Source organism: Heterodontus francisci, chromosome 2, assembly GCF_036365525.1.
Source record: "Heterodontus francisci isolate sHetFra1 chromosome 2, sHetFra1.hap1, whole genome shotgun sequence".
NCBI lineage: Eukaryota > Metazoa > Chordata > Chondrichthyes > Heterodontiformes > Heterodontidae > Heterodontus > Heterodontus francisci.
Window position 1 is genome coordinate 109,173,488 of NC_090372.1, and position 23,536 is coordinate 109,197,023.

General features: G+C 43.0%; 1 protein-coding gene across 1 annotated transcript in view; it reads left to right on the forward strand.

The window, feature by feature from the left end:
• thsd7aa (thrombospondin, type I, domain containing 7Aa) overlaps positions 1-23,536 on the forward strand; it is a 543,974-nt gene that overhangs the window by 326,165 nt on the left and 194,273 nt on the right. The window contains exons 5-6 of the mRNA XM_068051191.1: positions 9,298-9,453; positions 10,357-10,560. Coding sequence (XP_067907292.1) covers positions 9,298-9,453; positions 10,357-10,560 — 360 coding nt within the window. The remainder of the gene's footprint in view (positions 1-9,297; positions 9,454-10,356; positions 10,561-23,536) is intronic.

The window sequence follows — 23,536 nt, forward strand, 5'->3', positions numbered from 1 at the left end:
AGCTGCTTCATCAATGACCTTCCCTCCATCATAAGGTCAGAAGTGGGGATGTTCGCTGATGATTGCACAACGTTCAGCACCATTCGTGACTCCTCAGATACTGAAGCAGCCCGTGTCCAGATGCAGCAAGAACTGGACGACATCCAGCCTTGGGCTGATAAGTGGCAAGTAACATTCACACCACACAGGTGCCAGGCAATGACTATCTCAAAGAAGAGAGAATCTAACCATCTCTCCTTGATGTTCAATGGCATTACCATCACTAAATGCCCCACTATCAACATCCTGGGGTTGCCATTGACCAGAAACTGAACTGAACCAGCTATATAAATACTGTGGCTACAAGAGCAGGTCAGAGGCCAGGAATTCTGTTGTGAGTAACTCATCTCCTGACTCGCCAAAGCCTGTCCACCATCTACAAGGCACAAGTCAGGCGTGTGATGGAATACTCTCCACATGCCTAGATGGGTGCAGCTCCAACAACACTCAAGAAGCTTGACACCATCCAGGATAAAGCAGCTTGCTTGATTGGCACCCCATCCACAAACATTCACTCCCTCTACTACTGAAGCACAGTGGCAGCAGTGTGTACCATCTACAAGATGCACTGCAGCAATGCCCCCAAGGCTACTCAGGCAGCACTTTCCAAACCCGCGACCTCTACCACCTAGTAGGACAAGAACAGCAGATGCATGGGAACGTCACCACTTGCAAGTTCCCCTCCAAGCCACACACCATCCTGACTTGGGACTATATCGCCGTTCCTTCACTGTTGTTGGGTCAAATTCCTAGAACTCCCTTCCTAACTGTGGGTGTACCTACCCCACATGGACTGCAGCAGTTCAAGAAGGCATCTCACCACCACCTTCTCATGGGAAATTAGGGATGGGCAATAAATGCTGGCCTGGCCAGCGACGCCCACATCCCATGAAATTAATTTTTTTTTAAATTCCAAAGTTTTTTTACCGGCCCCCTGTGTAGGACAAAAATTGTAAGTGGCCCCCCACTCGAAAAAGTTGGACACCCCTGCCCTACATCTTTCCCACTAATTGGTGTCCTATAGACTACACTGAGCAATGTAATTGCACCTTTTTTGTTTCTTAGCTCTAGCTAATTAAGGATCCAAATATGGCAGTTTTTTCTGACATTAGTTTAAAACAGTTGTATTACTCGGGATGCTTGCTGAGTTATTCCATTCTTATGTCATCTGTACAGTAACCAAAATCTTTTGTAGATGTTTATCTTAATAAATATGGTTGGAGGTAATCCCAGCAGTGTTTTTTCATAAGTTTGGCAAACCTGTTACACCCAAGAGCACTAGATTGCCTAGATTTGACTATAACTGGAAGGGCAGTCTGCTTAAGCTATGGCTGCATCGTCCCTGGTGATGGTGAATTGGCAGCCGTTTTATATCTCTCCTGATTTATTTCTGTTGCAGTCAGATGAAGGGCAACATCCATTTTACACTCTCACACAAAGTCAAAATCTACCCCTCTGTTACTAAATCTAATTTAAGTTATTTTTAAACTGTTTATATGATTGCCAAAGTGACACAGAGGTACTCTTCTCCCATAATAATGAGTGGTTCCAGCATTTCTTGTTTTTATTTCACTCTTCTCCCAGTTCCCCCAGTTTACATCTGCAGTCTTCACTCCTCTCCCCCAGTTCAATCCTTGCATTTTTCCTCCCCCACCAGATCTTCATCACACTGATTCTTTGATTCTCCACCTTCCTAGTTCACAAAGCCACTTTTCTCAGATTCTCCCTTTCAACTTCCATTCCTTCAGTTCACGTAAGTATCCTTCACTGATTCTCCATCCTTACCTCTTTACTGCACTGAGATAATACTCCAATTCTTCCACCCCACTCCAAAGTTCATGATGTAGCCTTCTTTAATTCTGTTCCTCCCCTCAGTTCACAGAGGTAATCTCTTCTGATTCTTTACTTATCTTAGAGAAGCTTCTTTCGGAAAATAATGGGATACAGCATATGAGGAATTGAGACATGTAGTCAGTGTGGTATGCTTGGAAGGAAAAAGGTGACGTTGGATCTTTGATTTGCAAAGAATTCCACAACTAGGGTTTTCGTCGTGTTATGTCTGGGTCTGCTGCAGACTGATTGATAGAGATTGATTGCTGTGAGTGGTCAACAACTCTATTATCATTGTATCATACAACTGTTGGGATGGTCTTTTTTGTCATCTTTTGCCCCCTTTTTTCTGGTGATTTTGGGCAGGATAGTAAAGGAAATCAAGCTGTAAATCTGAAATACTGGGCTGGATTTTATCCGGTCAATGGGAGTGGAGCTGTGGGAATCTGAAAAATCAATCAAATCTGCCATGTTAGATTCGAAGATGTTACACAAAAATACACCCGCAGGCTCATCAACACTTGCCTGATCACAGTCAGGTACCCTCAAACACATACCCAAATTGTGGGGGTACCCATGGATTCAAGACACCATGTCCGGCACAAGGGAAAAAGTACAACTCATGCTTAAAGATGAATCACTTTGCAAAGGTATGCAGGTCATTGAAGGAGAAGACTTTGTCAGTTCGACACATGGAGGAACCTATTCCTGAGAGCAAAATACAGTTTGTGTATACCATAGTGGACAGTAAAGAGACTGATTCCATGGATGGGGGTCACTTCAAGGATTGCACAGTTAGGACTGTGGGCATTTCAGTGTCGCTCCTCATTGATGTGGGTGCGAAAATATTCATATTAAGCAAAAAATATTAATTTTTGCCACTTTCTCTCCTGTGACAGACACTTTTCAACCTTACAATGACTACGATGTGGCTAAAAATAGAAGTTAAAGATTGCATTAGATGAAAGGTTGCCTTATAAGGTTGTCAGAAAAAGTGGTAAGCCCAACAGTTTAGAATCCAGCAAAGGAGGACCAAGAAACTGTTAAAGAAAGAGAACAGAGAATATGAATGCAAGCCAGCTAGAAGCATAAAGACGGACTGTAAAAGCTTCTTTAGCTATGTGAAAAGGAAAAGATTGGCAAGGACAAATGTGGGTCCTTTACAGGTGGAGGCAGGAGAATTTGTGGTGGAGAATGGGGAAATGGTGGAGAGACTGAACAATTACTTGGTGTCTGTCTTCACGGAGGAAGATACAGAAAATATTCCAGAAATATTAGGGAACCAAGGGACTTGTAAAAATGAGGAACTGAGAAAATTAATATAAATAAGGAGGCAGTACTCGAAAAATTAACTGGATTGAAAGTTGATGAATCCCCTAGATCAGATGAGCTACATCCCAGAGTATTGAAGGAGGTGGCTATAGAGATAGTGGATGCATTGGTGGTTATCTTTCAAAATTCTATAGATTCTGGAAGGGTTCCTGCAGACTGGAAAGTAACAAATGTAACCCCACTATTTAAGAAGGGAGTGAGAGAGAAAACGGAGAACTACAGCCCTCTTTTTTTGATGTCAGTAATCCATAAAATGTTAGAATCTGTAATAAAGGATGTGATAACTGGGCACTTGGAAAATAATTATATGATTAGGCGAAGTCAACATGGATTTATGAAAGGAAATCATGTTTGACAAACCTGTTGGAGTTTTTTGAGGATGTTATTTGTAGCATAGATAAAGGAGAACCAGTGGATGTGATGTATTTGGATTTTCAAAAGGCTTTTGATAAGTTCCCACACAGGAGGTTAGTGAACAAAATTAGAGCATATGAGATGGGGATAATATACTCAATGGATTGAGAAATGGTTAACAGTCAGAAAGCAGAAAGTAGCAATAAACAGGTCATTCCCAGGATGGCAGGCTGTTTTTGGTGAGGTACCACAAGGATCAATGCCTGGGCCACAGTTGTTCACAATCTATATAAATGATTTGGATATGGGGATCAAATGTAATATTTCCAAATTTGCTGATGACACTAAACTAGGTGGGGATGTAAGTTGTGAGGAGCATGCAAGGAAGCTTCAAGAAGACTTGGACAGGCTAAGTGAATGGGCAAGAACATGGTAGATGGAATATAATGTTTAGTTTAGTTTAGAGATACAGCACTTAAACAGGCCCTTCGGCCCACCGAGTCTGTGCCGACCATCAACCACCCATTTTTACTAATCCTACACTAATCCCGTATTCCTATCACATCCCCACCTGTCCCTATATATTTCCCTACCACCTACCTATACTAGGGGCAATTTATAATGGCCAATTAACCTAACAACCTGCAAGTCTTTGGCAGAAAATGTGAATTGTGAGGTGATCCACTTTGGCAGAAAAAACAGAAAGGCAAAGTATTTCTTAAATGGTGAGAGGTTGGGAAGTGTTGATGTCCAAAGGGACCTGGGTGCCCTTGTTCACGAGTCACTAAAAACTAGTATGCAGGTGCCCCAAGCAATTAGGAAGGCAAATGGTATGTTGGCCTTCATTGCAAGGGGATTTGAGTACAGGAGTAAAGATGTCTTCCTGCAATTGTATAGAGCCTTGGTGAGACAGCACCTGAAGCATTGTGTACAATTTTGGTCTCCTCATCTAAGGAAGGATATACTTGCCATAGAGGGAGTGCAGCGGAAGTTCACCAGACTAATTCCTGGGGTGGCGGGATTGTCTTAAGAGGAGAGATTGCAGAAACTGGGCCTGTATTATCTAGAGTTTCATAGAATGAGAGCTGATCTCAGTGAAACTTACAAAATTCTTACAGGGCGTGACAGGTTGGATGTGGGTAGGATGTTTCCTCGGGCTGGCGAGTCTAGAACCAGGAGACACATTCTGAGAATAAGGGGCAGGCCATTTAAGATTGAGATGAAGAGGAATTTGTTTACTCAGAGGGTGGTGAATCTTTGGAATTCTCTACCCCAGAGGGCTGTGGAAGCTCAATCATTGAGCATGTTCATGACAGAAATCAATAGATTTCTGGATACTAATCACATTCAGGGATATGGGGATAGTGGGGAGAAATGGCATAGAGATAGTGATCAGCCATGATTTGTTTGAATGGTAGAGCCGTTTTGATGGGCTGAATGGCCTACTCCTGCTCCTATTTCCTATGTTCCTATGACTCGATTATCTCGGTCTTCGGAACGATCACAGTTCCAGCGTGCTACAGAAATGTCAACCTAGACAAGTTCATGTTCTATGTGGCCAAAGGCAGGAGGGTAGACCTATCCGATAAGCTTGACTTCAAATTTGCAGACCCCACCAGAGCACACATTAATGTGATTGATGATACAGACACTGCACAACAGTATCATTCCTTATTCACCGGATTTGGGGAGATTAAGGGGTACTGTTATACTCCACGCGTTGACATGTCAATTCTGCCTTTTTCACAAAATTTGACATGGTTGCCAATCGCAATCCACACCGAAGTATCACAAGATCTGAAATGGCCTGAAACAGAAGGTATCATTGAGTAAATCAACTCATTCCTACGGATATCAAACATAGTCATTGCAAAACGCAAAAATGGAGAACTTAGACTATGCGTTTACCTTAAGTCGGTCAACAAAACAATTATTTCAGAGAAGTACCCACTCCCTATGATCCAAGAACCTGAAGAGCAACAGAACACTTATGCTTTTGGCAGCCCCTTGTCCCCTGATGGGATCTCCCTCAATGGCTCTTCCCCATGTCCACATAATAAGGGGTGAACTCTGAAAGAAGGTGGCCTGTCGCCGAGATGCCGCCACACATCTGACAGGATGTGGTGATGCCTCACCCCCTTGCCAGTGCCTTTGTAGTCACTCCCTCCACATTTTAGCATTCCCTCCTGCATAGCCACATGCAAGCCCCAAAGAGGAGATGGGTATGGAGGCCTCAACTTGGCGGAGTAAAGGAGGTCATTGACTCTCTTGTGCCACTGGACCAGTTTTGGAGGGTGGCCCCACAGTTGCTGACCTCCTCTGTGATCTCCATCCAGTCTTGCTTCTCATGCGGGAGGATCTCATTTTGCCACCCCTTGGAAAGAGGGCCTCCCATCTTTCCCTTGCAGCCTAGAGGAGAATCTACTGGGAAGCATCGCTAAACCATGAAACCATCCAGTGCCTTGCCTCGGACATGGTCCCAGTTGGCTCCCGGTCTGCTGGTCGGTCCGCAGTTCTGGTGCATGACGCAGTGGGGTGCAGGAGTTGCAGTAATAGTAGAAGGGGGTCCAGAAGCAGCAGCAGCAGTGGTAAGGGGGGTGGGCGTGGTCCAGGAGTTGCAGCAACAGCAGCAGTGGTGGAGAGGGATCCAGGAGTTACAGCAGCAGTATTAGTACAGGGGGATTCAGGAGGTACAGCAGCAGCATTAGTAGAGTGAGATCTAGGAGTTACAGCAGCAGCATTAGTAGAGGGGGATCCAGGAGTTACAGCAGCAGCATTAGTAGAGCGAGATCTAGGAGTTACAGCAGCAGCATTAGTAGAGCGAGATCCAGGAGTTACAGCAGCAGCATTAGTAGAGCGAGATCCAGGAGTTACAGCAGCAGCATTAGTAGAGCGAGATCCAGGAGTTACAGCAGCAGCATTAGTAGAGCGAGATCCAGGAGTTACAGCTGCAGCATTAGTAGAGCGAGATCCAGGAGTTATAGCAGCAGCATTAGTAAAGGGGATCCGGAGTTACAGCAGCAGCATTAGTAGAGCGAGATCCAGGAGTTATAGCAGCAGCATTATTAGAGGAGGATCCAGGAGTTACAGCAGCAGCAGTGGTAGAGGGGAATCCAGGAGTTACAGCAGCAGTAGGAGTAAAGAGGAGTCCAGGCTTTACAACAGCAGCTCAGTCATGGAGGGTGGTCCAGGAGTTACAGCAGTAGTGGAAACAAGTCCAGCAGCACTCCAGATTCACTGCATCAGTCAAAGGCAGCAATACAAGAAGCGCTGGCAGTGCTTTAAAGATGGTGCCAGCGCCTGTGTTCTGGCATCTGACACTGCCATCAGTGCCGGGTAGCCCACCCCTGTCCTGCAATAGGATGGATCCTGCACCTCTTTATGTTAATTGGCCGTCTGCCACATGATGACATGACAAAGTTCAGCTCACTATCCACAAAATGTATGGATAGTTGGCATGTGTGGCCAGTCGTTGGAGCATTGGAGTTAATATATAATTTGTTTCCAAAAATAGTGTTGGTTTAGATATATTGTCAGAGATCTTTTAACAATACTGATTAGAAATCTCAAAATATAATGTTTTAGTATGCACTTCCTCCAACTTGATGGTTTATGTGACACCATATGATTTTTAATCTTCTAAAAATAACCTCTTCATTCTGTACATAATGGCAGTTCCTTGCTGGGATAGGTTGTAATGCCACTGTTATTAATGGGAATGAACTTGCAAAATCAATGTTTTAAGGTTTCAACAATGTTCCACCCGACCAGCACAATTAGCGCAGGAAATTTTGGCATGGCATAAAAACTGGCATAAATCTCTTACACAGAATATATACAGCATAGAAACAGGCCATTTGGCCGAACTAGTCTGTGCTAGTGTTTATACTCCACACGAGTCTCCTCACAGGAGATAAATAGGCTCCTAAATCATCCACCATTCACCATCTTTTTGGTGTTGGCCAAATTTTCCTCGCTATGCTGCACACAAAATGAGAAGGGTCACTGACCCGAAACATTAACTTTGCTTCAATTTCCACAGATGCTGCCAGACCTGCTGAGTGGTTCCAGCATTTCTTGTTTTTATTTCAGATTTCCAGCATCCGTAGTATTTTGCTTTTACAAAATGATGTGGTTGCTTTGCTGATTGTTGTACTGCTTGTGGCAGCTGCTTCCACTGTGGTCGTGGCTCTCATACGTCTAGTGGACAGGGCCACTGTAATGGTGGATGTTACTCCAGGGCCACTAGATGTCACTGTAGTTGCTATGGTCTTGCAATCCTGCAAAGTTGGCTGCAGTGGCAGGGTTTCAAACTCTGGAGAGTGCGTAGTTAGAATGTCACTGGCTGCCTTTTTTGATTCCTTCTGTCTTACACTATGATTTCTGGAACTTCTGTGCTAGAATAATGGTGTATGCTGTAGATGTGCTATTGTCAACAAATTCAGGGCCAGTTATTCCTGCATCATCACATTTAATGATGGTCCTCTCTTACAGCATAGAACCTGCCCTAAATTGGAAATTTCAGGTGTAAATAGTGAATTGACTATCGTAGCCAGTGTTTTCATAATTTTCTTTTCACAATGGTCCACCAACCTTGCCTTGGGTGAGGAGATCTAAATGTTACCCTTTATATTTTTACAGTTCCTATTTCATTTCAACAAGGCTGCTATCAACTTTTTCAAATACATCTGTCCTTAATCTGTCAAATAGGACTGTTGGCTTTTTCTTAAATTGAGGCAGTCTTATGCCTGATGGATCAGTCTTAGGCATCACCTGTCTTGTCATTAATAGGATGTCTGAAATAATACTTAATCAACTTATTCATCCTTGAATCTTTCAGAGTTTACATTTCACTGTAGTCCTCACCCCCATCCCTTTGAAATCCAATGGCTTAATTGAGGTGGGCATAGGCTCTGTAACCAACAGCCCATGCTGGAACCCCCAGTGTTAGTCTGGACCATATATATGTAGGTCCAATCAAATTTGTGGCCTATCCACCACATTCCCACTGAAGTTAGGGAAGAAGAGTGAGGGAAGTGATGCAGGTTTTAGCCCCCATATATATATTTATTATGGTAGTGAGATTCTTGAGGGTCTGTTCCTCCAGCATAAATACAATCCCAGCTCAGCTGGTGTGAGATCCCCTGAGGCCTTTCAAGGCTGTAACGGGATTGAAGATCCATCTATAGAGGGTGGAGGAGAGGGCGGATGGAAGATCCATCCTCCCATGAATCCCATGACTGATTCTATCCCATTATTCTTGGCATCCCTGAGAGGAAAATTGGGCTTCTTTCTTATCCAGCTCCAAGTGTTCAGGGGCTTACATATTTCTAGGCATGTATTGAAAATAATTTTTAAAAATTAGATTTTCGAGTTTTTGGGATGTTATAATGCAATGAGAGAAAAATGGTCAGACCATCATCATACTGTTGTCAATGACTAGGAGATAGTTGTCATCTACTCTTTCTAAATTATTACTGGAAGAATGCAAAGATCTATTGACACTTTAAAATGGATTTTAACAAACAAATTGTTCCAAGAAACCCCCCCCCCCCCCCCCCCACACACAATGGGACAAGTGGCTACTACTCACCATTCAGAGTACACATTCTCCTTTAAGGCTGATACCTTTTTTAATAATTTCAAGTTATTAAAGGAAGCATAAGTTGAATGATGGGTTTTTGTTGTTGCCTCTAATGTATAAAGCAACATGTAATACTTTTTCTTCCTTTAAACTGTTAGCTTCAAAACCTGTTGTCAACAAGCTGTGTACTGGACCCACACCAAACACCACCAAGTTGTGCCAGATTGCCTGTCCCACCGAATGTGAAGTGTCATCCTGGACTGCTTGGGGACCGTGTACCTATGAAAATTGTGATGATCCACAAGGAAAGAAAGGCATGTGGCATCTATCATTAGCAGGATTGTAACAAATATATCAGATATTACTTATTAAAATTTTAATGAAATATTAGACAGCATAAATGCTGGGGATAGATGCATTCCAGACAACTGAGGGAACCAGCCTTAAAACAGTAGCTTTAAAACATACACATTTGAATGATTTTTTTTGTGTGTTTTTATTCCTTTTACTATTTGTTTTAACCATGGGAGTAGATCTCTGTGCAGTAAGTTTATCAAATTTGTAAATATGTTCTTAATAAATGAGTTTAAGATTTCAAAACAGCTAGTGCACAGAGGAAATCTCCTATTTTTCAAACTACATGGGAAAAAGATATTTTTAAGAAGTAGATTCCTGTTAAAAGAAAAACAATTTGTCCAGATTCTTTTGAAAAGACTCAGATGTTTTTCTACATACTTTAATAGGGTCTAAATAAATGCAATGATGAAATAATGTAGATAATGCAAATGCTTCAGACAACCACTTATTGTATCAGTGTAGAATTTATGAGTTTAAATTAGCTACTGATACTAACTAGAGCCCTATTTATATAACACTTTATTTGATAGGATCCACCCTAATGAGCCTATGTAATTACATATTCTGTTGAAGACTTCACTTGGGTATTGAGAGTAAAAGAAGATTAATACAAGGGATTGTGTAGACTAAACTGCACAAGGCTGCTTTCTATTATTCCCAGTTCCGATGAAGGGTCACTGACCCGAAACGTTAACTCTGCTTCTCTTTCCACAGATGCTGCCAGACCTGCTGAGTGGTTCCAGCATTTCTTGTTTTTATTTCAGATTTCCAGCATCCGCAGTATTTTGCTTTTATTCTATTATTCCCTGTTTGTTTTGTATAGAGGAAAATGAAATAAGTAAAATTATTCTTTCCTGTAGGATTTAAACTGCGGAAACGGCAAATTGTCAATGAGCCAACTGGTGGAACTGGGAATTGTCCACACTTGATTGAAGCTATCCCTTGTGATGATCCATCATGCTACAGTAGGCAGGTTGTGAGACTGGGAGAATGTTCACCTGACAATGGCAGTGAATGTGGACCAGGCATCCAAACACCAGAAGTTCAATGTGTCAACAGCAATAGTAAGTGACTATTTTAATATTTATTAGAAATGGATATCTGAGGGCTGTGTTTTCTCTTGTATGTTGAAACACAATTTTTTCATACAATGAGAATAGTACATGGTGAACTGGGTTTCTGTTTGATTGCTGTTTCCAGTGCTATATGAGAAAATTTTCAGGATGTTTTAACTCAGTGATTAAAGTCTCCTTTAGTTTCAGTTTTTTTTAGCAAAATGATTCAGTTCAAATTGTTATTTAAACATCTACAATGCATTAGCATCCACGTGATGAGATCTTTGATATTGATGCTTACCATTAACACCTGATTTCACTATTTACAGTTCTCTGACCCTAGATTATGTTAAGTGCAGGTTAGGCACAAGCCTTTAGCCTCTGGGACTTAGCTTCAAATGATGGGATGAATGACTCCCGTCTTCTGTCTTTACACATGTGAATGAAGTTTGGGTAGTCTCAGATCAGTTCCCAGTGGGAGTGGGCTCACTGATTAGAATAGTTCATAATTCTGCACTAATGGCAGTAAACTGGCAATTTTATGCAGAACAGACACAGAACGATTTGTGTAGAAAATTGATAGATACTACACAGTACAGTGGTGGTACTGCTTTGAGGTTGGTGTTGAGGTATGTTGTTGGGACAAATCAGTGTGCTTTAGCCTGTGGCTAATCATGTCATAACTGACCTAGCATTGCAAAATACTGGCCCGAAATTCTAAGCACAAAATTTAAAGCGAATCAGAAATTGTCTTTGTATATCTGGTCTGTCATCTTACTGATCACAGTGCAGGCCACTTCCTCAAGCAATTAAACTACCAGTGGCCAAAAAATATGCCCACTAAAGCCTGGCTACCTGACAAGACCTGACTATATGTGTCAGGTTTGGGTCGGTTCGGGTCTATGTTCCGAATCCAGCATTCGGGCTCGGGTCGGGTTGGGCTGGACAGTGCTGCTTCCGGGAAGTCATGGGATCAGGCTCACCCATAATTCCCCACAATTCCATCGACAGGAATAGCCTGCTGCTGGAACGGATGAATGATATTCATGTCTGGCTGGGTCGGGCGTGAAAAAAATCTAAGGGACTCAGGCCAGGGTTGGGTTCAGGTTGGCTGTGGTCGGGTTGGGCCCGGGTTGGGTTTTAATTTTATATCCGAGCCAGGCTTTAATGCCTACCATCAATTTGTTCAGAACTTTCCCATTATCGCATACCACAAGTGCAGCACAAGAAACCCTAGTAAAACTGAAGTCAGTGGAGATCAGGGTAAAATCTCCAGTGGCTGGAGTCATACCTGACACAAAGAAAGATAGTTGTGGATGTTGGAGGCCAAACATTGACAGACCCAGGACATATTGCAGCATTTGCAGCCCAACCATCTTCAGAGGTTTCGTCAATGACCTTCCTCCATCATAAGGTCAGAACTGGGGCTGCTCACTGATGGTTGCACTGTGTTCAGTTCCATTTTCAATTCCTCAGATAATGAAGCAGTTCATGCCTGCATACAGCAAAACCTGGACAACATTAAGCTTGGGCTGATGTGGCAAGTAACATTCGCATCACGCAAGTGCCAGGGAATGACCATGTCCAATCAGTGAGAGGATAACCTTGACATTCAATCACATTACTGTCACCTATACCCCCATCATCAACATCCTGGGAGGTCACCATTGACCAGAAACTCAAATGGATCAGCCACATAAATGATGTGGCTACTGGAGCAGATCAGAAGCTGGGTATTCTGTGGCAAATGACTCACCTTCCTGATTCCTCATCATCTACAAAGAAAGACTTGCATTTTATATAGCACCTTTTACAACCTCAGTATGTTCCAAAGTGTTTCATTGCCAATGAAGTACTTTTGAAGTGCAGTAACTGTTGCAAAGCATAAGTCAGGAATGTGGTAGCCATTTGCCTAGACGGATGCAGCTGCAACAACACTTCAGAAGCTTGTCACCATCCTAGACAAAGCTGTGTACTTGATCAACATTTCATCCACTAACCTAAACATTGACTCCCTCCATCACTGGCAACCCTTTGTTGTAGTGAGTATCAGCTAAAGGATACAGTGCAGCAATTTACCAAAGCTTCTTTAGCAGCACTTCCAAAACCCACAACCTTCACCACCTAGAAATACAAGTGTAGCAGGGGTAGCGGGAGCACCATCACCTCCAAGTTCCCCTCCAAGTCACATATCAATCTGATTTGGATTTATATCACTGTTCCTCCATTGCCACTCGGTAAAAATTCTGAAACCACAGCTAATTACCAACTGCTGCTCTCCTTGAGCTGATGAATCAGTACTCCACCATTTGGAAGAAGCATTGAGGGTAACTAGGACACAGAATGTACTCTGAGTGGGGGACTTCAATGCCCATCACCAAGAGTGGCTCGGTAGCACCACTACTGACTGAGCCGGCCGAGTCCTGAAGGACATAGCTGTCAGACTGGGCCTGCAGCAGGTGGTGAGGGAACCAATACGCGGAAAAAGCCGACTTCACCTCATCCTCTCCAAATGACCTGCCGTTGATACATCTATCCATGATAGTAGTGAATGGAGTGACCACTGCACAATCGCTGAGGAGACAAAATCCTGCGTTCACAATGGGGCACCCGTCATTGTGTTGTGTGGCACTACCACTGTGTTAAATGGGATAGATTCAGAAGAGATCCAGCTCAAAACTGGGCATCCATAAGATGCTGTGGGCCATTAGCAGCATAAGATCTATATTCCACCAGAATCTGTAACCTCATGGCCTGGCATATCCTTCACTGTACCATTACTTTCAAGCCAGGGGATAAGCCCTGGTTCAATGAGGAGTGTAGGATGGCACGTCAGGAGCCATATATAAAAATGAAGTGCCAACCTGGTGAAACTACAGAACAGGACTACAGCATGCTAAATAGTGGAAGCAGAATGTGATAGACAGAGTTAAGCAATCTTATAACCAAGGAATCAGATCAAAGCTCTGCAGTCCTGCCACATCCAGTCATGAATGCTGGTGGACAATTAAACAATTAATGGGTGAAAGAGGCTCCATGAATTTCCCCATCCTCAATGATGGTGGAGCCCAGCATGTGATTGCAAAAGAGAAGGCTGAAACGTTGGCAACCATTTTCAGCCAGAAGTGCTGAGTGGATAATTCATCTCGGCCTCCTCCTGAGGTCCCCAGCATCACAGATGACAGTTTTCAATTCAATCCTATCAAGAAATGGCTGAATGCACTGAATTCAGAAAAAACTATGGTCCTTACATGATCCATGAAGAATTGTGCTCCAGAACTAGCTGTGGCTCTGGTCAAGTTGTTCCAGTGCAGCTACAACAAGGACATCTACCTGACAATATGGAAAATTGCCCAGGTAAATCCTGTCCACAAAAAGCAGAACTAATCCAATCTAGCCAATCTGCCCCATCAGTCTACTCACTGTCATCAGCAAAGTGAATTGAAGCTGTCATCGACAGTGCTGTCAAAAGGCACTTACTCACCAGTAACTTCCTCACCGATCCTCAGTTTGGGTTCCGTCAGGACCACTTGGCTCCAGATCTTATTACAGCCTTGTCCAAACTTGAACAAGTGAGGTGAGAGTGACTGCTGTTGACATCAAGGCAGCGTTTGACTAAGTGTGGTATCAAGCAGCCCTAGTAAAATTGGAGTCAATGCGAATCAGGGAAAACTCTCCACTGACTGGAGTCATACCTAACACAAAGGAAGATGGTTGTGGTCATTGGAGACCTATCATCTCAGCCCCAGGACATTGCTGCAGGTGTACCTCAGGACAGTGTTCCGGATCCAACCACCTTCAGCTGCTTTATCAGTGACCTTCCCTCCATCATAAGGTCAGATGTGGGGATGTTCGCTGATGATTGCGATGTTCAGTTCCACTCACAACTCCTCAGATACTGAAGCAGTCCGCGCCCGCATGCAGCAAGTCCTGGTCACCATTCAGGCTTGGGCTAATAAGTGACAAGTAACATTCGTGCCACATACGTGCCAAACAATGACCATCTCCAACAAGAGAGAGTTTAACCACCTCCCCTTGACATTCAATAGCATTACCATTGCTGAATGCCACACTATCAATATCCATTGACCAGAAACTTAGAACTGGACCAGCCACATACATACTGTGGCTACAAGAGCAGGTCAGAAGCTGGGTAGGCTGCAGTGAGTAAGACAGTTCCTGACTCCCCAAAGCTTTTTCACGATCTACAGGGTACAAATGAGGAGTGTGATGGAATGCTCCCTACTTGCCTGCACAAGTGCAGCTCCAGCCACACTCAAGAAGCTTTACACCATCCAGGACAAACCAATAGTTTGATCGGAATCCCATCCACCATTTCAAACATTCACTCTCTTCACTGCCAGTGCACCCTAGCTACAAGATGCACTGTAACAACTCACCAAGCCTTCTTTGACAGCAGCTTTCAAACTCGCAACCTCTACTGCCTAGTAGAAAAAAGGCAGCAGGTGCATGGGAACCTGCTATTTCCTCTCCAAGTCATCCACCACCCTGACTTAGAAATATATCGGTGTCAGCTGTGGCTCAGCAGGTAACATCCTTACATCTGAGTCACAAGGTTCCAGGTTTAAGTTTCACTCTAGGACTTGAACACAAAACTCGAGCTGCACAGTTGGGAGGTACTGTCTTTCAGATGAGATGTTACACTGAGGCCCCATCTACCTGCGTGGGTGGATGAAAATGATCCTGTGGCACTATTATGAAGAAAATCAGGGAGTTATCCCTGGCATCCTGGCTAAAATGTATCCCTCAATCAACATCACAAAACTGGTCATTATCACATTGCTGTTTGTGGGTGTCTGTTCTGTGCAAGTTGGCTGCTGCGTTTTCTACATTACAGCAGTGACTACACTTCAAAAATACTTCATTGACGGGAAAGCACTTTGAGATGTCTAGTGGTCATGAAAAGTGCTATATAAATGCAAGTCTGTCTTTCTTTTACTTCATCGTCGCTGGGTCAAAATCCTGGAACTCCCTCCTGATCAGCACTGTGGGTGTAGTTACAACACACAGACTGCAGCGGTTCGAGAAAACAGCTCACTATCACTTTCTCAAGAGAAATTAGGCCATGGATAATGAATGCTAGCCTTTCCAGTGATGCTGACATCCCGTGAACGAATTAAAAAAGGAAAGCGATCCATTCTCCAGCACTGACATCCCTCAATTTGATGAGTATAAATACTAAGGGTTGGATTTCCTCGTAATGGTTGGGCAGCAGCAAGGCAGTGACTTCTGTGCCCCATCAACTGCACTGTAGCCCACATCCATTTTGCTGGGTGTAATGTAGTGTAGTGGTGATTTTGCCTTTAAGAAACTGTACCTTTAAGAGACCAGGCTACTGATGCAACTGATGACATCATCGGACATATATAAAAAGGGGACACCAGTTTGAAGGGCACATTCAACACATGGCTTACACATACACCAATAAGGAAAAGACCTGGACCTGAGATCATGCAATGTAGATAAGTAAGACAATAAATAGTGTTTGCATTGAATCTAAATGTAAAGTCTGTGGTTATCATTTCGTGAAGACTTAAGAAAACACAGCACAACACTATACTGGGTTGTAGACTGCGATAGAGTCCAGGCAGATCCTGGCAGGAGCCACTGCCACAAAGCAGGAAAATCTAAGTGGAGAGGAGGAATCCATTAGGTCCACTTCCTCCATATTTGGTCTTAAGCTATTACTGCCTACCACCAGGCGGTTCTGGGAAATGGGCAGCAGTACAAGGAGCCACTAGGAGGAAAATGATTCAGGAAGACAGACCTTGTAGCAGACAGGGACGAGACAGCTAATGGCAGCCCCTGCGAACGCTGTGGGAAGAAAAAAGTGAAATAACATGCAGATTTCTGAAGGTAAATGTTAAAACAATTCAAAAGGATTTTGAGATAAAAACAAAAATATTTTGCATCCTGCCACATGCAGTCATGAATGGTGGTGGACAATTAAACAACTAACAGGAGGAGACTCCACAAATATCCCCCTCCTTAATGATGGGGGAGACCAGCACATCAGTGCAAATGACAAGGCTGAAGCATTTGTAACCGTCTTCAGCCAGAAGTGCTGAGTGGATGATTCATCTCGGCCTCCTCTTGAGGTGCGCAGCATCACAGATGCCAGTCTTCAGCCAATTCGATTCATTCCACTTGATATCAAGAAACAGCTGAAGTACTGGATACTGCAAAGGGTATGGGCCCTGACAACATTCCAGCAATGGTACTGAAAACATATTCCAGAACTTGCTGCACCCCTAACCAAGCTGTTCCAGTACAGCTACAACACTGGCACCTACCCAACAATGTGGAAAGTTGCCCAGTTATGTCCTGTACACAAAAACAGGACAAATCCAACCCGGCCAATTACTGCCTCATCGGTCTACTCTCGGTCATCAGCAAAGTGATGGAAGGTGTCATGGACAGTGCTATCAAGCTGCACTTACTCAGCAATAACCTGCTCACCAACGCTCAGTTTCAGTTCCACCAGGGCCACTCAGCTCCTGACCTCATTACAGCTTTGGCCCAAACATGGACAAAAGTGCTGAACTTGAGAGGTGAGGTGAGACTGAATGCCTTTGACATCAAGGCAGCATTTGACCAAGCGTGGAACCAAGCAGCCCTAGCAAAACTGGAGTCAATGGGAATTGGGAGAGGAAAACTCTCCATTCGCGGCTCCTGAGATACTGAAGCAGTCCGTGTCCATGTGCAGCAAGAACTGGACAACATTCAGGCTTGGGCTGATAAATGGCTGCCACGAGGCCTTGCCACCGCCGGTATTATGGGGTGGGCCCTTCCCAGTGTCGAGACTTATGACGGGCCTCTCCCGGAGGTATTTTCCGGCCCCCCCGCCACAACCTCCGACATTGGGGGGCTGGTAAAATCCAGCCCAAATGCATATAACCTTTGAGGAAAAACAAAATTGCAGGCAATTGCATAGTTGAACCTGGAAAAACACACATAAATTTAAAATTTATGGTTAGCCAAAAGGGTTGCCTAGCTACCTTCTATAGGACTAAGACCAACTGTTGTATCCTTGTGAAACTGGATGGGGTGGGTGGAGGACTGCTGCTGGAAAGCTGCTACCATAGGATAACAAACCATAGGATAACAAACTATAGCATCAGTGAAGAACTGCAATGAAACTCCAGTGAAAAGGGCTAAATACAAAAGATTGAGTTCTTCACAGTTTTGCTCCATGATTTAGAGACTCCAATATGCAATAACAGGCCAATATAATTGTTTAAATATGAGTGTTCAAAGATTTTAATTGAAATGAAAACAGTATGCAGAGATTGTGTGTAGATACAGCTGCTCCTCATTGGAGTTATTTATACAAAGTGTCATGTTGATTAGTTGATCATCTTTTATAGCAAAATAGGCAAATTTTGTCATGCAGTAACATACTTTGACTTACTTACTAACTGACTATTGAAATTATAACTTAATGATAAATGAATTGTAGGACGAAATTGTGAAAGAGCACCCCATATTCCAGGTAATTATAAGGTAAATTGGTTTTGTTTTTAACAAGCCCTTCCCTGTAGTAAATGTGTAAAATTGAATGTAATTCTCCTTTCCCATGAAGCTCACATTTCCATATCCAACAGGGAGTCACTCAACTGAAATCAGTCAAGTAGCTTCATAGGGAATAACACAAATTAGCATCATTTTGTATCCTTGACATTGATGGTGGCACAGATGGGAAACTTTAACACTGTTAAATAATGCTTCAAATTTAAAATTCTCATCTTTGCATTCAAATCCCTCCTTGGTTTTTCCCCTCTCAATCTATGTAATCTCCAAGAACTTTGTGTTTTTTCCAATTCTTGCCACTTGTGCATACCTGACTTCTTTTGTCCTTCCATGGGAGGCTGTGCCGTCAGCTGTATAGGCCCTAAACTCTGAAATTTCCTCACTAGATATTTCCATCTTGCTGCATCTCTCTCCTCCTAAGACGCTCCTTAAAGCCTACCTCTTTGACTAAGCTTTTGGTCACCTGCTGTAGTTTCTCCTTTTGCCACTCAATATCATGTTTAGTCTGATAATGCTCCTATGAAGCACCTTGAGATGTTAAACGTGCTATACAAATGCAAGTTGTTGGTGTTGTATTTCTCTACAATACCATGTTATGTGTTGAATTTGCACGCTTGACTCTGTGGTAACACTTTAATCTTAATATCTTAAAATCATGGATTCAAGCCCCACTCTTGAAATTTAAGTGCACAACCTAGGCTGATATGTTTGGGCAGAAATCAGGATGCATTTCACCCATTATTTTGATATAAAACAAGCACAATATATACCAATTTCTGGGCATGTGATCTGCACCTGTGAAATGACCACTATCCTGTTTCCCCTCAAGGGTCTTTACTGTTCTTGGTGGCCACCTGAAAGCAGCATTGGATCAATTTGAATATGCATAATAGAATCCTGTGCCTGTTTCAAGCGCTTTCTACAAAAAACATTTGGAGCATTTGACTAGTTTATTCACTTTCTCACCACAGCCTGATCAGAAGTCCTCTCAGCTCCACAACACTGCTGACCCATGCTCAGTCTACTCCCTTGTATTTTCCTCTGATCCCCCGACCAGGAGTTACCCGGGATCTGCTGCTGGTGAGGCAGCAGACCCAAATTCTATGCCCAAGTTGGGCAAACTGCCTCTGAAAGTATACCTGTCAGAAGTTGCCTATCTTGGATCAAAAAATGAGCCTAAATGAGGTTCCACTCCTTCAGTTCAGTACTGAATGAGTGCTGCAGTGGTAGAGCTACCATCTTGCAGATAAGATGTTAAACTGAGGCCCTGGATGTAAAAAAAAAATCCGATGGCACTCTTTGAAGAATAGTTTTCCCAGTATCCTGGCCAACATTTAGACCACAATCAACATGACTAAAACGGAATGTATGGTCATTTATTTCATTGCTGTGTGTGGGACATGGTTCTGTACATATTAGTTTTCACCTTTGCCTGCATTGCAACATTTCTACACTTCAAAAACATTTGATTTACTGTGAAGAATTTTGGAACCTCCAGAAGGAATGAAACTTACCGTATGAATGCAGGTTCTTTCATTCTTATTATTAGTAAATGGTTCTGTTTATACAGCAGTGCTCTGCCCATTTGAACCCTGGTGTACTTTCAGTTCCAGTGTGACATCTGATATAAACCCATCATATTGTGGTGTTGGTGCACTGAAAATGAAGATCTGAGTCTATTAAATGTTCCAAAGTAACAATAAGAACCTACATTTGTAAAAGACCTTTCATGTAAAGGTGTTTCAAGATACTTCATAATGATAAATAGGTAGAGGAATGGGCATCAAGACCTGGAGGGAGATAGGTGGGATGATCAAAATCTCGGTCAGAGAGATAAGCTTTTTAAGGTTGAAAGGGAAGTGAAGAGATGCAGGGCTGGGGGAAGTAGTTTTAGTGAGTAGGACCAAGGCAGCTAAGGGCTCCACCATCAAAGGAACCAAGAATTCCAATCTGACAGCATAATCCCACAAGTGATCAAGCCATCCAGATTCTAATGTCCAAAAAGTACAGGGGTTAAATCTTGGCTTCATGCAAAAGTGTAAAATGGGTGATAGTCATCAACCTGCTTTACATCGAGATATCACTCAATTTACCGATCATACAAAGTTATGATTTACTGCCAGTAATGCAAGTGCTGCAGGTCCAAATTGTGTCCATTAGAAGATTGATTAATAGTGTTCAAACCCTTGAGATAAAAGAACATCTGCACCCAGAACCTCAACAAAGCTCCTTTAACAGCAAGTGGCGGATTGCGTGCAAGAGCTTTTCGTTTTTGTTGGCTTTTTTTGCTATTTGTCTTGATCACCTCTTGGAAGTGGATTAGCCTTACTAACAATAGGTTTTTGAATTTTAAGGAAGTGACCATTAAAAGGCTTTAAGACAATTTATCAGAGCGATTTGGTTATAAATAAATCAAAGCATTCAAGTGCACTTTTATGGGACTATAATGAGAAGAAATTAAATTTCATGTCAATGGTGTTTCCTCTGCATTTCATACAGCAACATTGTTAGGTTTAATGGCTGGGTTAGGTTGTGTTGAACTATAATGTGCCATGCTTTATTTGTTCAATAACTAAGATCCAGTATTGTATTTGAGATGGTATCCTCCGTAGTTGTATTATTCATTGATATTAAATTTGCTTTAGCAAAATGGAAAAAATTATAGCAGCTTATTTCTCAATCCAAACAGTGATTAATGTTATCTGGTTTTTCCCTCTATTATAGTCTATAGTTATAAGTTACTGACAAATCAATTAAGAAGTGGAATGTAGAAACCAGTCCTCACTTAAGATGACAGGACCAAACCCAAGTAGGTGACATATCCTGCAGGAATAAAATTTCCAATTTGTATTTTTAAAATGATTTGCATAGATCCAGAATATGGAAAATGTAAATACATTCAAAGTGCACATAGTTGTGATTGGGGTGCCAATAAGACTACACAAATTTATAAAAACAATCTCAGTAAAATGATTGTCAATGAAATAATTTAAGAGTGATCAATGAGTAAAATATTAACATTGGAAAGATTTACACCTCTTTTCAGTTTATTCAGGCAGGTTCATGGCTCTGAATCTTACAGCTTACTGTGACACAGGTTAAATGATCCCTGCATGGTTGCTGTGTATAGTTAAATGTGTTGATATTCTAATGTGATTGTGACTCCATTAGGATGCTTGCTAGGGAACCATTAGTTACAAAAGAATATCGTGCACTAATTTCTAGAAGAAAAAAAATAATGAACCAAAGATGCTTTGAGAGGCACTTTTCTTTATTAAAAAAAAATCACAACATAAAACTCTCCCTTAAACTTTAAATGCATCCAAAAGAGTTGAAGAATTAAATATATGTTTGCATAATTCTGTAACTGTTTCTAATAAGTGCTGATAAAAGGAAATGCATGGGGTAACTTTTCACCACTTACCATGGAATAGGTGCCAGTGTTGAAAAAAGGGGCACTCTTCCAATTTGAGTACCCACTGCACCACCAAACATCCTAAGTCAGTGTTATGACCGAGGCGGGAGGAGTGCACTGTCTATTCTAGTTCCACTTCTTCACAGGTCACAACATATATTTAAATGTTTACCTGGTTACCGATACAGCCAATCACATATTCTATTTTTTATCCTAGAATAAATGCACCAACCAGGTTTCCTTTATAAACAACAAAATTATCCATTTATTATAAAACAAGACTTAACCAGTAACGAAGCAAAGCATGAACACACAGATTGAAATATGAAAGTTCCCTTTTTAAATTCCCTAGTTACATCCGTAGCACTTAAAACAGCCAGAAGCGCTGCACAAAGAACAGCCAGGCGCTGCGCAAATGACTACTGGCAACACCTATGCAGTCATATTCAGCTGGCATCAGGCATTATGAGAGCTTTTGGGCCAACCATCAAGAAGATCGCCCCCCTCAAATCTAAATCAGGGGACACAATCACTGACCAACGCAAGCAAATGGACCGCTGAGTTGAGCACTACCTAGAACTGTACTCCAGGGAGAATGTTGTCACTGAGACCGCCCTCAATGCAGCCCAGTCTCTGCCAGTCATGGATGAGCTGGACATACAGCCAACAAAATCGGAACTCAGTGATGCCATTGATTCTCTAGCCAGCGGAAAAGCCCCTGGGAAGGACGGCATTACCCCTGAAATAATTAAGAGTGCTAAGCCTGCCATACTCTCAGCACTCTACGAACTTCTTTGCCTGTGCTGGGACGAAGGAGCAGTACCACAGGAAATGCGCGATGCCAATATCATCACCCTCCATAAAAACAAAGGTGACCGCAGTGACTGCAACAACTACCGTGGAATCTCCCTGCTCAGCATAGTGGGGAAAGTCTTCGCTCGAGTCGCTTTAAACAGGCTCCAGAAGCTGGCCGAGCGCGTCTACCCTGAGGCACAGTGTGGCTTTCGAGCAGAGAGATCAACCATTGACATGCTGTTCTCCCTTCGTCAGCTACAGGAGAAATGCCGCGAACAACAGATGCATCTCTACGTTGCTTTCAGTGATCTCACCAAAGCCTTTGACCTCGTCAGCAGACGTGGGCTCTTCAGACTACTAAAAAGATCGGATGTCCACCAAAGCTACTAAGTATCATCACCTCATTCCATGACAATATGAAAGGCACAATTCAGCATAGTGGCGCCTCATCAGACCCCTTTCCTATCCTGAGTGGCGTGAAACAGGGCTGTGTTCTCGCACCTACACTGTTTGGGATTTTCTTCTCCCTGCTGCTCTCACACGCGTTCAAGTCTTCAGAGAAGAAGGAATTTTCCTCCACACAAGATGAGGTAGCAGGTTGTTCAACCTTGCCCGCCTTAGAGCGAAGACCAAAGTATGGAAAGTGCCACATCAGGGAACTCCTCTTTGCTGATGATGCTGCATTAACATCTCACACTGAAGAGTGTCTGCAGAGTCTCATCGACAGGTTTGCGGCTACCTGCAACGAATTTGGCCTAACCATCAGCCTCAAGAAAACGAACATCATGGGACAGGACGTCAGAAATGCTCCATCCATCAATATCGGCGACCACGCTCTGGAAGTGGTTCAAGAGTTCACCTACCTAGGCTCAACTATCACCAGAAACCTGTCTCTTGATGCAGAAATCAACAAGCGCATGGGAAAGGCTTCCACTGCTATGTCCAGACTGGCCAAGAGAGTGTGGGAAAATGACGCACTGACACGGAACACAAAAGTCTGAGTGTATCAAGCCTGTGTCCTCAGTACCTTGCTCTACGGCAGCGAGGCCTGGACAACGTATGTCAGCGAAGAGTGACGTCTCAATTCATTCCATCTTCGCTGCCTCCGGAGAATGTTTGGCATCAGGTGGCAGGGCCACATCTCCAACACAGTAGTCCTCGAGGCGGCCAACACCCCCAGCTTATGCACACTACTGAGTCAGCGGCGCTTGAGATGGCTTGGCC